Source organism: Hakea prostrata, chromosome 6 (assembly GCF_041222555.1).
Source record: "Hakea prostrata isolate BN-2017 chromosome 6, UWA_Hpros_2, whole genome shotgun sequence".
Lineage (NCBI taxonomy): Eukaryota > Viridiplantae > Streptophyta > Magnoliopsida > Proteales > Proteaceae > Hakea > Hakea prostrata.
The window spans coordinates 27552395-27569710 of record NC_142605.1 but is presented as its reverse complement, the minus strand read 5'-3'; the positions used below and the strand labels follow the sequence as shown (position 1 = coordinate 27569710).

General features: G+C 37.3%; 1 protein-coding gene across 4 annotated transcripts; it reads right to left on the bottom strand.

Moving 5' to 3' along the window:
- Nucleotides 1–1052: 1052 nt before the first annotated feature.
- LOC149013001 (alpha/beta-Hydrolases superfamily protein) lies at nucleotides 1053–17194 on the bottom strand. Of its 4 annotated transcripts, XM_089158345.1 has the most exons (10): nucleotides 16967–17194; nucleotides 15313–15382; nucleotides 14631–14693; nucleotides 13666–13795; nucleotides 11658–11916; nucleotides 9539–9667; nucleotides 9394–9443; nucleotides 8478–8575; nucleotides 8115–8402; nucleotides 1054–1970 (listed from the first exon to the last, which is right to left on the bottom strand). In XM_089158345.1, exons 3-10 carry the CDS (start codon nucleotides 14676–14678, stop codon nucleotides 1488–1490), a joined length of 1485 nt encoding a protein of 494 aa, XP_089014471.1. In that variant the 5' UTR covers nucleotides 14679–14693; nucleotides 15313–15382; nucleotides 16967–17194; the 3' UTR covers nucleotides 1054–1487. The 4 variants fall into 4 exon arrangements, with proteins under 4 accessions (XP_089014473.1, XP_089014471.1, XP_089014472.1 ...); XM_089158347.1 differs by lacking the exon at nucleotides 16967–17194 and having other exon boundaries at nucleotides 1053–1970; nucleotides 15375–15381; XM_089158346.1 differs by lacking the exon at nucleotides 15313–15382.
- Nucleotides 17195–17316: the final 122 nt, after the last annotated feature.

Below are 17316 nucleotides of genomic sequence, written 5' to 3'. Positions count from 1 at the left end.
AATGAGTAACATGTATGAATCCCAACACGTTTTTTATCCATCATTCATGTCCTAATAAATAATGCAATGGACAAGGACGTCCAAGCTAAAGTATGGGTAAATCCTAATAAAACCTTAGAAATAAAGCTGTGGATATAACAACAAATAATCTCAAAAAATACAAAATACGCATCCTCCATCACAAGTGCCCAAATAGGCAAAAACAAGCCACAAGGGTAAAGACTGATACACTGCATGGATGGAGAGATAACACACCACAGAGGCGGAGAAGCTACAGCATGAACAAGTATGGGATCTAGTTAGAAGTTCCACCACTTGACTTCGTGAGAAGAGAGAATGGACTAGTGCTTAGGCAGCGTTGAATTTTCCTTCACTAGATCTGTGGCGAGATGATGTTGTGGCAGGGGCTCTAGTAAAAGAAATTGTAGGGGCTATGATCGTGGAAACCTGCAGCATTATAGAGGCTACACCATAGGCTCGCAGCATCAAAACTTCTAGATGTGAAGGATTTACTTCCTAATCTGGCGTCTACAAGAAATAAGGGGAAAACAAAGTAAAACAACCAAAAAAGGAAAAAGAGAAAGAAGGAGAAAGGAAAAATAATTATGAGAAGTGAAGAGGAAATAGGAGAAAGGAGGAAGAGGAAGCAGAAGAGGCGGAGAGACAGAGCCCCTCAAAACGTTGCTTGGGCCTTAGGGTTTCTCAGAGCGACACTCTTCTTGCTTGATCTGAGGGAAGGATTTCACCATTCAATACATAGGATCGGTTCTTCACTGATTGCCTATACAAATCTGGGGAGCTAATGAAAGTGCACAACGAAATTCATAGTGTTGGGATTCTTGATTTCATATGAATCTAATTTGTGTCACACTTTCAGGCATAGGAACCATGCATGTGCTACTCTAAAAAGAAATAGAAGAGCTATGCAAAGAATTTCTATTTTTCTCAACAGATTTCTTGGAGAAGAGAATGATACAATCGCATAAAATGTGTTTCTCTTAACCTTGACATAGAGTCACATAAAATAAATCCGAAAAGCAATAGATTTCCCTTCTGTACAGGGAGAGTGTAATATATTCATGTGACCTCATGTCTCAACATCGAATGGTGCAAGCATTTGCTACACATGACCCCATAGCCCTTTTTTTTTTGTTTTCATTTATATTCAATCGAAAGAAGACAATAAAAGAAAGACCTACTAAGTAAGAAGATTCAAACAAACAACTAACCCGGAAAACAGCTAGTAATGCATGGGCTACATGGCAGAGAACGAAGATTGAAAAGAATTACTAATCAATTTTTCTATGTTAAAATGTGAAGTGGAACATGGCCACCTTATCCAATGAAGTGAAAAATAATAAGTAGGAAGAAATTTGACAATATAATATGAACACCTTACCAATGAAGTGAAAAATGATTCATAGGAAGAAATTTTACAATACAATATGCACATGTTGGGACTCTCATTGTGGCCAATCTCATCGGCTTCACTCATCTTTCATTGCAGTAGCATGTCTCCTCTTGTGTCCTACTTCGACAAGCAGTGATAGAAGAGCCTCACACACCTGTGAAGCATTAGCTTCACGAGGATCATCGTTTAAGGAGGAGTACACCATCCACGCATGGTCTAGTTTACGCTTTGGACGTACTACAACAGAGCCAGGAACCTCTGCATCACGACACGTTACCAGGCCATCGCTTTTCTCGCCATACCTGACATGAAGCAGTTGTGCACATGCAGCCATTGCCGCAGCAAGGGGCATAACAACTGGGAGCTTTGTAGATTGCCCAGAAGAAAGTGGTGCAGGAAGTTCTGCATGAGCAACATGAGACAAGGTAGAAAGAACCGCTGGAGTAATACCCGCTTCTGTGTGGAATGAAACAACAGGGAGTTCTCTAGGTAACTGATATTTCCTCAAGAACTCCTTCCTCTTCTCATATCTCAAGTCTTCTAAAGCTTGGATATCTCCCTTCAGCAGATAATATACAAGTTAGATGACTTAATCATAGAGATCAGATTCATAATCCAGCAATTTCAGTAAGTTTCATTATGCAACCCCTGCAAAGGCAACCTGTTACCATACCTTAAACTACAAATAATTGCTGTCTAACACTTATTTAAGTTGTCCTGTTTGTCATTCATCTTACTTGCTTAAATGCACCATATAAATCAAATAAGGAGAGTATTTAGGGCTGTGATTGGAGCTGTAGCAGCTGTATCCGACAAGCCTCTGGTAATAGGAGATTATCAACTACTTCTGAGAATATAACTTTTGCATTTCTGGGCTAGCCGAGTTCCCACTTTGTTCATCACAAAGTTTTCACGGATATGGAAGCTACTTAATGATTATCAACTACTTTTGAGGGTATAACTTTTGCATTTGTAGGCTAAAGTCGAATTCCCACTTTGTGCATCGCAAAATTTTCATGGGAAAGGAAGCTACTAATGATCTATGCAATCAATTGGCAAATGCCAATTCCAATAGTACGTGTTTGCCCAGACAGGAGGTTGAAACCTTTAGGTTTATCATGCAGCTGGAAACATACATAACCCTTGCTACGTTTTCATTTGCACACTCAAGCATGCCACATTAATCCCTTCACATCTCTCCTTGACCAGTGATGGAAAAGCTTTAGTCACAGAACCAACATGATGTAATTCCTCATCCACATCAAGTTTGTTAAAGCAGAGACGAAATCCAGATTCCTGATGAAACCTACTCTTCTAATTGAGTGAAGGCTAATCAAGACTGTTACTTAGTGCTTCACTTTCTTCTGTTGTACAAGGTTACTATAAATCTAAAACTTCAATGTCAACAGAATCAGGTCCAAATAGCAGCATGAATTTTGTTTTTTTGTCTCATTTTGTCATTGACTAGAAAGAAGAGTTCAACTCAAGAATTAGATTGTTACTCATGATTCTAAGAAACATAACAACCTAAAACGAGTACAATGCATAACAAACAAGCACCAAAATGTATGGAATTCAAGGATAAAACCAATTTTCAAAGATTTAATATTGCCCAGTGTTCTAAGAGTCAACAAAGACCCTAACCCAATTGGATCTGAAATAAGTATGCATTTTGTGAAAGGCCCCTCCTAAAATAATATGAAGTTAAGTATGATTCAAATTCTTGTACCCAGTTTTGCTTACAAGAAAACCAGGGTTGGGTTATATATAATATGGACTTTTAATCCCATGGGTCTAACTTCTAGACCAACTTATGGACCTAAAGCATGAGTAATTCAGTTGCAGAAAATTACTTTTTTGCTCTTTTTTTGGGTATAATACTACTTAATGTCAGTTTAATAATTCCATTGAAACAGTGGCTGAATTTAAGTTAGCACATGACTAAATTATTAGAATGTAATTAGAATGTATTTTGAGTCTATTTTACTATCATGAGTATTTTTAACTTTTAAGTTACCTAATAGGTTAAGTATAGGGCTAGGCTTTTCCTTTTTAGCGTAGAGAGTCTATTTCTGAGTCGTTTACATAAGGTAGTAATAGGGCACATTATCGAACATGAGTTTTTTTATCATTGAAATTGCAAGCCTCACCAGAGTCACCACTGCCTTCCTTCTGAGAGACTTTTATCTAGTGTTCAAGGTCTAGACTGATTAGCCTCTTAGTGTTTCAAGTCCAACCTGTTGTTTATGTCTAAGCATTAGTTTTTTGGTGTTTCAGGTCCAAATATCTGTCTTAGCTGTCAAATCAGCCTGTGTTCAACTTAAAGCCCATTTGAAATGGGTCATTAAAGCACTGCAAGTACAGAGAGTTAAATTTTAACTTCGCACTTTCTCTGTCCAAATCTTCTAGAACCAACCCAGGAAGCCTTTTTTTAGAGAAGATTCTGCCCAAGCCCAATCCATCTATTGAAACTTCAACAACTTTGGACCATATCATCCCCATACCCTTTTAACAAAACCATTCAAATCAAATTGCAATCTGATCAGCCAAAACCCTAGAAATTTGCCTTTTCTGATTTTGTTAGGAAGACCTTCAAATCTCACAACCCAACCCGTCAATATCAGCCCAATGTTGGGATCAAGATCCCCATACAAATCCCTACATCCCCAATTTTTGAATTTTACCAGTCCCTAACCCTAGTTTTCCAAATTTGAGCTAGTTCATAAAAGATCCTAGAAGAGCTAGCTCCTAGTTGATCTCCTATTAATGTAGAACTACATCACTATTACCAGTAAACTGAATAATATAATTCTTAAAAATAATCTACTTGATAACCACTAAAAACTCAAATAAGCATTCTCCAACAAAATGGTTATTGATACCATTAATAAAAAGAAAAAAAATTATAAATACCAAGATTTGTCCACCTGTATCCCTCTATTCAATGACAGCAAGGACCATGACGTCTACCTATTCTCAAAATTTCAGAGTCAACTGACCTGCCAAATGGCAATAATTGTACCATCTATGGATATAAAAATGCCGTCTGTAAAGTAGCAAAATAAAGCTTTCAAATCTAGAGAAAAAATGAAAACAGAGAAGAAATGGAAGGCTGAAATAGAAGAGGGAAATTGCAAATATATGGTGGAAAAGTATGGAATTTGGTTATCCAATTTCACAAGCAGAAAATTTGTACCATCCCTTACATAAAGAATGGTCAGAAGTGGACTGTCCATAGATTTCAATAGGGATATACAATCCAGGAAAACTTCTTCAGTTTACATGTGCTCAAAAAGAAGCCTTTAGCATTAAATTGCACATTTATCAATTAACTAGATATCATCAATCCCTTGTTTACCTTTTTCCTCCAAATTAGACCGCTAATATAGTATTTGACCTCACTTTCTAATAAGTTTGCACCAATGATTGCATTGATCCAAAAGTTCAACAATCCAAACCAAACATATCATCTTAGAGCACTCTACAAATCCAAATGATTGCTCGTCTAAATTCATTTAGGAGTTAGGATCAAAGACCTACTAATGCATAAAGTTGACCTTGATCTGGAGAAACCAGTGGGAGATCGATTGCAACCAGGATCAATATAATAATGAAGGCAAATATAATAACTAGGACATTTCTTTCACATAAGAAAGATGAAAATAAAAGATAAGAAGAAGGGGATATAGAAGAATGATAGATAGAAGAAAAGGGGGGATGGGGATGGGGATGAGCTGTCTCAGCTCTGGGTTTCTCAGCCAAAGCTATCACAGCTGTTGAACACAAATTTTACTCCATAACTGAGGCTACCATGCCACAAATCAATTCCCCAATAGTCTGAGCTTATATTGCAAATAAAGGGCCTATTTATAGCTTGGCTAAAGCTTTACAATGAATTAAAAGCATAGTAGATTAAAAATAGAAACTAATACCTTAGGGCGCGTTTGATAACGTTCTTAAAAAACGTTTCTGGCGTTCTTCTGTTCTTTGGGAACGGAAGAACGGGTTAGAGGCGTTGATAAACGGTTCGTTCTTCCGTTCTTTAAGAACGGACCAGTCAAAAAGTGTGCGGAACATAAAAAGATGTTTTTACCAAAGACGACGGAGTGATAAAATTGGTTCAAATTGAAGCCTTAGAACAAGTTTATCAAACACCAACTTATTTTTCAACCCCCAAAAAAAAAAAAAAAACACTAACATATTTTATTTAGTGTTTTAAAAATATTTTCAGAACGAATTTATCAAACGCTAATTTTAAAGTAAAGAACAGTCTTTTAGCACAAAAACATTAAAAAACGGTTTTGCATAAGAATTGGTTTCTCGGAACGGAAACGTTACCAAACGCATACTTAGTAACTAGTGACAATGGAATCTTATAATATAGAAACTAATTAAAATCAGAAACTACAAGGCTTCATGATTCAGCCACATGCACAAATAATGAACAAAGAAACTACCAAAATAGAAACTAAACCATGACCCCAAATCTCCAAAGAATAAAATCTGCATGTAATCTCATCTGGGGCCCCACACATCCTACATGGAACATTCCCAATATGCCAAATAACGGACTGTGACACTATTTATATGAACAGTGAATTGAACAGTGTTTTGGCCTCCTTCATGTTTTATCCTATTGTAGCAGTCCAGGTTGACTGGTCAAAATTGTAGAGCACGTGGACCTAGTTTGACCAGCTGGCTGGTTTGAAGTTGCCTCCAATGCTAGTTTGAGTTGGTCCTAGCTGGTTCATTCCACGGCTGGTTCCTATGTGTCCTGGTTTTACACTTCCACATCACCAACCTCAACAAAAATGATCCCCATATGACTGCCAAACATGCTAGGCTACAATTCATAACGCTGGTGATAAGTTTAACACATGACAGGTTTCATGTTTTAGGTACAGAATGAAGACTATATTGGTGGCAAGATTTGAATCCAAAAATTGAGAAAAAAAAAAGTTTGTTCTATATCCACTCGCTTAAGAATGAAAATGATGTAAACCCAAGTTTAGGGTTTGTTAACTAGGACCCTCTTTAATAAGAGCCAGCACTAATTAGGGTTTCTAGGTGTTTAGGTTAGGGTTTTTATAGGTTCTATGGGCTTTATGCTGTAATTGAAGTCCAGATCTGAATTTATATGAGAATTAGAATTCAAACACAATAAATCAAATCCTACACCAAGTAGGCCTAGGTTTAGGGTTTCGGTTAGGTTAGGGTATTGTGGAACATACTGCTGGTTCTGCAGATAAGTCTTCTGTAGTTGTTATTTTGTAGTCCAGAAACAGCTTAGAGGTATAGGGCTGAAGTAGGGTGGTTTGAGAACATTCTGCAAATCTGGAAATTTCTGCAACTTCAGTGAAAAAGATGAAGTGCAGGAAACTAAGAACTTAGGTTTAATGGACCGTTTAGAAGAAATTAATGGTAATGAAGGGTTCCTAAGGCCTAGGCAATCCTAATGAGGGTATAATGGGTGGTTTTGGGGCTGGGGTTGAGGGAATCCTAGTACGGTTAGGACTGAAAACGTGGGGAAGAAAAAGAGGGGGAATGGAGATACTGTGGTTAGGGTTTGGGTTGGGCAATTGCTGCAACTGAAGGGGATTGGGTGGGGGTCTTAGCTTATTGCTGGAAAATCAGCTGGGGAACTTGAAGACGAAGAAGAAATCTCTAAACATGAAACAAGAGCACTCTGTCCCAGCCTCAGATTCCAAGAGGAATCCCAAGACTTTCCCAGATGTCAAATTCTCAAACTCAAATAAATTTATTAATCAACACTAAAAATAACTTACAATAGAAAAGCTATTTATAGCCTAAAACAAAGGACTCTGACTCATACCGGGATATCCTGACCGTTCGGGTCCCCTTACAGCTTAACTTGGATTATGAAACACTTATCAAAAGGGAATCTAATTACTATGCGATCTCAGCCCTTGGATCTGAGATCTCACTTAAACACTTTAACTCACCTAATGCGAATTAGATAACCTAAGATCTAAGCAACAAAATTACAGACAAACTGGACTCAAAAAGGAAATAATCCTTCCTAATTTAAGTTATCCTTAAAAGTAGGATTTCTTAAAAATGAAACAATTCTTTGCTAAGTTAACAGTTAACACAACTCTATGACTCTTTCCAATTGAAACTTCAAAACAAAAGGAAATAAATACTGACTTGACTCTCAAGACTTCTAAACAAACTAATTTACTAGATTTTGGTCTTCACTATAGCTCAATCAAGGGGTAGGAATTGACCGTTCTACCCCTGGAATGGAATTGGCTTCCCTGACTCACAGTTGGGCTTGGGCCCTTTGAAGAAGTTTTCATCTTGACTTTCTAGGACCTCTCTCACTGTCAATTTGCTTTCTCTAATTTATAAAAAAAAATAATTAAATAAAAAAAGTAACCAGGAAACACGAATACTCTTGTTTCACTTCGTATTCTCACTTTTGATATGATGATTGATGTTATCAATCAGCAAGTTGTTTTTCTGGGCTAGCAATTTAAATTCACAGTTGCATCCTATTCTGCTCCCTTTAAAACTATCACAAAAGATAAACTACATGAAAATTTTATGCCAAGGCAGTAGTCAAGGAAGCAGAAGGGAACTAGACTAAAAAATGGACAAAACAGACAATTCAGATGACAAGCAATAAAAGAATACATCCTGATCAAGATGAAATAAAATAACAGATTTGAATATTCTTTACCTTAATTACTTTAGATATAAGGATCTCCATGAGTTTGCGTAATTTTACATAATCACCAAGCTGCTCTTCTCGTAGGATGTCTGAAGCAATTGGGCTACCTCCATATGGGCTCTGTGCTAATGCCAGCCCAGCAACCTTATCTTTCAAAGCCGGCCAATACATAGATAATGCAGCTGCCGCATCTACCCCACCTTTGCTATGTCCCAGAAGCAAGACACGTTTCTTGGATCCCCAGTAAATTTCCTCAATGTAATCTTTTATCTCTCTGGCATTCTTCTCAACAGAAGCCTGAGCATCCAATGCTCAAATGTGAAAATAAAAAAGAAGAAGATAAAAAAATTTGCAAACAACACAAACAAATACCTCGCTGTGAATCTTGGCAATATGGCACACTAAACCCAACTTTGAGAAACAGGCTTTTGTACTAACAAAATAAAGTGGACCATGGTTGCTGAAAAGTCCTGATAAGCATAAAATGTTTAACATTGATAAGAAAATACTTGCTTATCATCTACTAAGGAAAAAGAAGTTGGTTCAAAACTGGAAGGTGGGACTATTACACTCAACACAATTCAAGTATGTGGTGTAAAAACCCATCATTCACACGTCACACTTCTCAGGTTCCCACTTCTTAAGTTGAACTCATGAGATAATGTGAACCATTCAATTAACTATATTTGTGGAATCAATAAGAAATTATGACAGATGCTTGAAACAAAGGCTACAGAAGGCAAATGTGCCAATTCCTTTTCTCCATTATGTCATTCTAGATCCTTAACATGCCTGGCCATAAAAACCAGTGATGGGTGCCAAACGTCTAATGAAGCAGCACAATTATCTTAGGGCCTGTTTGGTTACTTGAGTCTAGAGATTTCAAATTTATCAAGTCAAAGTTCATAAAATTAACTGTTTGGTTAGCCTGAATATTTGGAATGAAATCTGTAAATTCATCCTGAAAAAACATCTATGGAGTCATGGTTCAAATGTTTAACGCTTTTATACTAGGGGTGAAATCTCTAAATTTCATCTCATACCCATAAATCTATAGATTCACATTTTTAGTGTAAAAAGGTGAATCCCTAGATTTCACGAATCCAGGGATTCACACAACCAAACGGGTATAAATCTCCCATTTGTGAATCCAAAGATTTCAAATCTCTGGATTCATGTAACCAAACAGGCCCTTAGATAATCCTACTCTGTTCTGAAAATTCTTTTCTAGTCTGAGAGGATATTAAATTTTTTTGGTAAGAGGAAATTAAAATCAATTATTTAATACCTGGAACTAATAAGTATATCATTGTGTTTGGCAACTTGTGTAGACCATGTCTGATAAAAGAGGACAAAGGAAAATCAGAGAATAAAAAGTCGTATAATCTGATTAAGATTAGTAAATTGCAATTTAAGTGATGATACAGGAATACCTGATGTCATCCAGCAATTCTGTGAACCTTTGCGTTCCCTCTTGAACAGGAGGCATTCCAGGAGCACGCTGCAGCCATCCTATATCATCTGCTGATCCACGGACAGTCCTCCGAGCCCGTGAGACAAGGCTGAATAAGAATATAGCATCAATCATGAGTCCATGACTGCCGCAGGAAGAGGGCCCAAACAACTAGTGCATGAGTCTCTGAACAATGCAAAATTATGTGTTCTTTAATAATCATTGTTGTATAATAATTAATCGTGTGGAGCTGGATCACAGATACTTTCACTTGCTTATCACTTCTTGCAACTAATGTGAATCAGCATCAATGGTATAATGGGTTGATGCTAACCCTAGGACTAGGTCCACCCTCTGGATCCTCTTTAAGTGAATCAACAGTCTTCTAGAGTTTGTAATGCCCTACGGTTAAGGGAATTAGGATGGAAAGAGGGTTCTAGGATTGGGCTGGGATAGGGTTAGGTTCGGCTAGGGTTTAGAAGTTAGGGTTTTGAATTCAAAGTCTAATTCTTTGCTGTAATTTCATTTTCAGAATTGATTTCAGAAATTAGGGTTTCTAGGGATTGAAGAGGGGTAAGGTTAGGGTTGATTGTCTCTTAGGGTTGAGGGAATTTGATCCTAGATGGGCTTAGGGTTTGATGATTGGTTGAAGAGAATTTGAAATTTGAAATATTAGGGTTTTAGGTTCCTAATGAAGAGTAGGGATTTCTAGGGTTTAGGGGAAAAGGAGGCACTGAATTGGGAACCAAGGGTAGCTTAGGGGGAGGGGAGTTTAGTTCCTAATAGGGGTGGGTACTGGTGGAAGGAATGAATCGTATACTACTTCTTATATCGATGTTGGGTAGGGGGTGAGGAAAGAAGGAGCAGGTTCTAAACTACCGACCAAAGAAAGAGTAGGTGTATGAATAAATAGGTCTTCCTTTGATAGTTCCTTGTCAATTGTCATAAATTGTTGGATCTGTCACTGTCTTTACCGGTTCAATTGCAATCAAATTCTCCCCCCTCCCCAATTCTAGAGGGTCACGATCTAGTTAGAGAGGAGTCACGATTTGGTTCAATTACGTATCTGCTAGCCCCCTCCCCCCTACTATATTGGATAAGGCATTCAAGAAGCTGCCGTTCCCTCTCTAAATAAGAAGTAAAGCCCTAGATTCTGTTCAAAGACAATAGGGAAACTTAAGAATTCTGGAATTTCCAGAATATGCCACAAGGAAGAGGAAGAAGAAGAGAGAGCTGGGATCCATAACCCAGGTTGGGGAAGGGAGGGGGTTAAAAGGTTAGGGCTGGGGGAAGGGATAGGGGATCCTGCAAGGTAGGAGAAGAGGGGAAGGTGACTTGCAATGGGGGAGGGGGGCTCAAATACGGAACTAGGGTTGGGGAGGGATAGGGGAAGGTTGCGGATAGGAGGAAGAAGAGGGGAGGGTCTGGGGTCGGGGTTTGGCTTTTGTACCTACTTGAAGAAGGCTTAGGGCTTTCAAACCTCACAAATTCTGCAGAAATTCTTCACTCTAAAGCTGCCACAAGTTCCCCCCAGGGAATCCACCACTCCTATGCTTGCTCCTTCAAATCTCAGTCTTCATTCATTAACATCATCTGAATTTTACAACCTAGAGAAGCTTATTTAAGCCTTTAGAGGGAACTCACACTAGGACTCAACTTTAGAACTTAAATCAAAATAGGACTCCTACTAGGACAAAGGACTCGAACTCATAAAAGGACTCTTGCATATCTTACTCTAGAAGGATCCAAAGTGAAAAATAAAAGTAGATATGGAATCCTTGAAAAAAGTAGACTGTATCTAGGGGACTCCCCTACAACTTAGGAATCCCAAGCTAACTAGGACTTTTCAATTACTTAAAAAATAAAGACTTAACTTCAAAAGTAATAGTAGATCTAGGGTTCCACAAACATACTGGACCTAATGAAATCCATGTGTGAGCCAGGTTAGTGCTTAGATGGGAACAATGCAAAATATATGAAATGCAACAATGTCATTGGAAATGACGAACTTTGCAGATAAAGGAAAAACTGAGGTATGCATAGTGGCATTTACTTTTCCTCCAGACAAAATCCAGAACACGTACAAGAAGAGATCTTACCTTTGGAAAAGAGTGGTTCCATTTTGGGCATTATGGGAAGATTCCACAATTGCAGAAGCATCTTGAGATGAAGCTCTGGTTGAGCTCCTCATTTCCCAATGTGAAGATGGAGCAGCAATTGCTGTATCACAGGGTCCACAGAATGTAGAACTTCCAGCAGAAGACTGATGATCAATGGAAATAGATCCTTCGGTTTCTCCAGAAGAAAATGTGGCTAGTTCTTGTGCATGAAGGTTAGAATCTTCCAGAACAGGGTGCTCTGAAACAAGGATAAGAAAAATTATGACTATGTTCAATGCAAATGTGTTGAAGATTGGTTTTGTCAGGTTCTCTTGGTAAAGTGTGCAATGTTACCAGGTACATTGGAGTGTCCAGATTCATTATGCACATGTTTATGGGTTAACTGTGTGACTGTGCAATCATAGACTTAAATTTAAAATGGTGGCCTGTCTCAATAACAGCCAAATCATTCCCTCTTCTCTCTTTCTTCTGCACTAAAAGTTCATCCAACTTTTTCTTTTAAAGAAGGTATAATTCTCACATGTAACTACTACAGGATTTTTTATTTTTTTTTGTAAACGGAAAAAAAAAAACAATAAAAAATTTGTAGAAGAAAAGGAAATATCAACTTGGAGCTGCAACTTACGTAAAGAAGTTTGAAGGTCAATCACCCTCTCAGAAACCATGGTACAGTTAAAGACATCTTATAGTTTTTCCACTCTTCTGTTTTACACAGATGCATAAGTCGCACAACATGATAAGCACCTCTGCACTCCATTCACGGAAGGTTTAATTTTATGGTGATCCTTTTTTATCTCTACTCTCTATTGATGATCAACCCTGATTTAAAATATTTAAAAAAAAAAAAAAAAAAAAAAAAAGAAGAAGAAGAAGAAGAAGAAGAAGAAGAAGAAGAAGAAAGAAGAGCTATTGCTACGGGTTATCTTTTGTTCCTGAGATGATTCCTTTGGATTTTTCTAGTTTGACTTTCAGTCCAGCTAATCTTATGACCATTTCATCCTAAAGCCTCTCCTGATAATTCTAACTTGGAGCTATTCTCTCTAATTCCCTGGATTAGTAGTATTATGTTAAATAAATTGATACCATGCTTTCTCTTCTGGGGAAAAACAAAATGTCCTTATTACTGCCAAATTAAACAATTTATAATCAGGGAGAGATGTGGCATAGGGGAGTGCACCAATGAGGTGTGACAAAATAGCATCATGCATGGGAGGCAGCAAGGACACTTCACGTGAGAAGGGACTGAAACAGAGGCACTAATGAACCTCCCAAGGAGACTCAGAGACCCTTTCTTACTTATAATATCAACAAAGTTTCTGACAAATAAGATTCCTAAGAGAATATCATGTGGAAATGTTTGTTGGAAAATAAAAGAAGTATTATTAAGAAAATAATAAAATTATAAGGAGTCAATAGGAACAACATATCTTGTAGTCATCACTCATCAGTGAAGCAAACAAATCCACAAACCCAGTCACAAAATCAACATTATCATCATCATCAAACAAAAAACCAAGTCAACTCATCTATAACAAATGCAATACAGTAAGGGCTCAACAATGACAACAGAGGATAAGAATACCTTAACAAATTTCAGAAAAGTACAAGGGAAAATAAACATAAGGTTGACAAGGCTGGCCTGCTATGGCTGGAGAATGAAAACCAAACACTGTGATAGATTTCTTCGTTGATCTAGTGCATGGACTTACATATGAAATGTAGTGAATGGGCCACAAGACCAACCTAGGGCATCATATTCCACTAACTGCATATTTTGTTGATTAACTGTGCACATATGGCAATGCTCATTTGACCTACTAATTTAGTTTCCAAAAATTAGTTTCAAAGAGGTGTTTCTATGGTAACTTCACTACAAAAGATTTCCATACAGCTGAAAGAGAATGATAATGGATTCTGAGAAGTGCATTGGACAGAAAATCCATATGAATGTTTCAGCAAAGAAGGAATGGAAGGAAAAGAAGCTCACCAGAAAAATCGGTGAAACAGCTAGTAAAATATGAAGTCGTTTGTGCAAGGTAAGAAGCAGCTTCATTAAGTGCTGGCGAAGTAAATAGCTGAGGGATGAGCCCCTCGCTTCTCAGAGCATCATTGTGTGCCTGAAACAGAACAACAGCTCAAAACCTAATAAAGAAACTGAAGAACTTCGCAGGAAGTAGGAAAAAGAATCTTGATACCAAGTTATCAAGGCAGCAAAGAAGCCTCAATATTGGACAGTAGAAAAAGCAAGGTGAAACCAACAAGGCAATCACTGCCTTGATAACTATGCCCAAACAAATATATCGAAAAGGAATGCTAAGGATTACGGTGTAATTACTCTGCATATCCTTTTCTTCTATGTAGAAATTATTTAGATAGGCGAAAAAGATATTCAAACCAAATTTTAACAAGGGAGTTAATTCCCTTCAAAGCTTCCCAAGCCTAACAGCAATAGTAGCACCAACAATTAGACAGCTGGTCTGTACATAATGTACAAGGAAAAACCATACATCCATTTATTATGTCAATCCAGAAAAAGGTGATGATAAACACAGACATTTATACTGCAATCTCCTTAACTTAATCTATGTATCAAGAACAAAAGCACAAGAATGCAGTCAATAATCCACAACCCCTCACTTTCACAATTTTCAGTTAAGGGGAAAAAAATAAGTATTATATATAAATATACTGAGTAGTACTCTTCAAACTCAAGATTATTGCTTTTATCTATTCCTATTGAGGGTAGTGGAGCCACTAAATTTCCGGGAAGATAGAGGTGCAGCCACAGGTAATTGACACAATACACTATGATCAAACAAAGAAAAGGATTAACCTCCTTGTCATGGATAAAAAAGTATACCACATGCACATAAAGAGTAATTACTCAAGAAAAACAGTAACACCAGAAATCACAGAAAATTACAATATCCATATAGATTGTGGGATCTTTACCATTAAAGACATGCTTGATTCTTCATTTTTAGATTCTTCAGTTTCCATGATCAAGGGCAACCTCTGGCAAGCATCAACATGGATATTATACATCACAACAGATTGCATACAATGAAAACCTAAGCAACAATTTTTATCTATGGACTGTCAACCACTGTGCCTGCATGGTGCACACCAAGGTTAGAACCATTAATGGCCTGAAAACCATTGCATGGTCAACGGACCCTATTCCAACAGGCAATGAGGCACTTGATAATGTATATTAAAAGATTCAGAAGTAATTTGAAAGAAGCTTGAACCTCTGACCTGAAAGTTTCACATAGTTACATCTAACACAAACACTTCACCAACATATCACAGCTTGTTCTCTCATAAAACTTAAATCTAAACAGAAATACCATTTCTCTTAGGCTTACTACGGCTAACCCATCTAACTTTTAAACTGGTAGTAAAAATGTTCAAACTGCCAAAAAGGGAAGCCGGAACAGCTTGCCAGCATTACCATTTCCAAAAGAAATGTTTGAAACATTCCATCTGTCAGCAGGAAGAGAATAATCACTGAGGTCCTTTTTTCCACAGAGATGAACAGAGAGCAGGAATTCTTATTCTCTACAAAGATGTGCAGTGTGCATTGCAGAGAATAAAATATAATACCCAACTTTTGTTCACAAATCACAAGTACCTTTAGAAGTCAAAGTTAAAGTTCTGTGAGTATTTGAAAGAAATTGACATTGATTGACAAACCTGTAGTTCTGCACAGGAGAATATGTCTGTCTTAGATGCATTGTCAACAGAAGTAACTTCACAGCCTTATATTTTCTTGTCTGGGAATTGATAAAAGTAAAGCCAGATCGACAGAAAATGCAGGTTTTAGATTCTTCAGCAAAAGTGCTATTTTGCATTCAAATATGAAATCACATGAAGCTTTCAAACTACTTTGATATCATCAAAGATAACATTGAGTTAAGTATTATACATAATCATCTGTAGGGGTAGAGGAGAAATTGAAATCCTGAATTCTTTGAGATAACCTTGTAATGTTGAGACATATAATCCCCACAGCTTGGCTCAATACTACAATCTTATGGAAAGTAAATCAGATCTTGCGCTTCACAAATAACAAATGAAACTAAGCTTATAGCTACTCCACCACTACATAAGTATCATAGATGTCTTCTTGCAAAGCTAAGTTCCCATAAATCATCTTGTCTCAGCTTAAAGTTAATTCATAGAAAATTCAAAATGAAGATGATTTCTACATCGACTTTTGCTTCCAGTCACTAACAAAACACGAACAATAGAGACCAACATAAAAATAATAATAATAAATAAAAAGAGTCCATGAATTCACTGGACATCAGTGATCAATAGCGACATGAAAAATTGTATCCTGAACAATGGGAAGATGAGAAATCAATGTTTCCTATGTTATGCAATGACAATTTAAATTTGAATACCAGATAACTCCTTGTTTGGTCAGAACTGTCAAATCTGAGTGTATGAAACAGGTGACATGAAATTATAAGGTGGTCCAAATTCCCTTATTATTTTCAACCATGTTGTTTCCTTTAGGCCTAAAGAGGATAAAACTTCCAGTCCCATGGTTCATAACATCACAATCCTTCATAGTTCAAACAGACATGATCAACTTCAATCAAGACATTAATCTACAATTTTTACTTCTGAGCAATTAGTTAACAGATATTCCCAGCCATATCAATATAACATGATGGTTCCAAGATCATAACAAAGACAGGATCAATCAATTGCTTGAACAATAGCCCAAAATAGAAATAACACAATAAACAGATTAAATCCTCATTTAAAATAGACTGTCCAAATAATCCTGTTACCCAAAATTACACACGCATACACATCGAATGTAGTTAACAGTCAACAACTTGCTACCAATCAAGTCTAATACAAAAACCATGCTAACCAGACTGGAACTCAATAAAATATTATCAAGAAAGTAATTTCTCAGCTGGTTATTTCTCAGTACGACTTACTCCTATAACGTAAAATGAATACAAGGGTTTTCAATACCTACTTGAATATAAGAAAATATATAACAGATGAAAGAACAAACAGAGAGGTATGTTAAGCGGCAATCCAATTTATTCACATTGTTCAGCTACATCGTAGCAGAGAAAATCTAGTATCCACACCATACCTAATAGCCATTCAAACAGGTTGTAATTGCTGATTCGGATACAATTATACAAATCAAATAAATTCGAAAGCGGTAAGCGATCTGGTAAGAGAATTCCTCGATTAATTCCGCAAAATGGGATTCCATTCCTGAACCCTAATCAGAAAGCTAATTTAACTCTTACCCGGCGAATTTCGTGTCAGAAACCGAACCTTGGATGAAGAGAAGTAAAGAATCCAAAATGGCGCGCTGATCAAGAATTATGGAGACGGATGTTCTTAACGGCCAAGCTATAACGACAAGACGTACTGAAGATTTCCATCAAGAATAAGCCACGACGAATCATTTCCTAGTGGTGACTCGTGCCGTCGTGCGCCATTCCGACTTCGAGGTCAGCGTCTCAGCGCGAAATTTGAACACGTGCTAGTCTAAACCCTCTTACGAGTCTTATTACGACTAAGTACCCAAGCCGGTCCGGTCCGGTCCGGTCCCAGTGAATGGACCCGTCCCCTACCAGCATATGAGGTGTGCCAC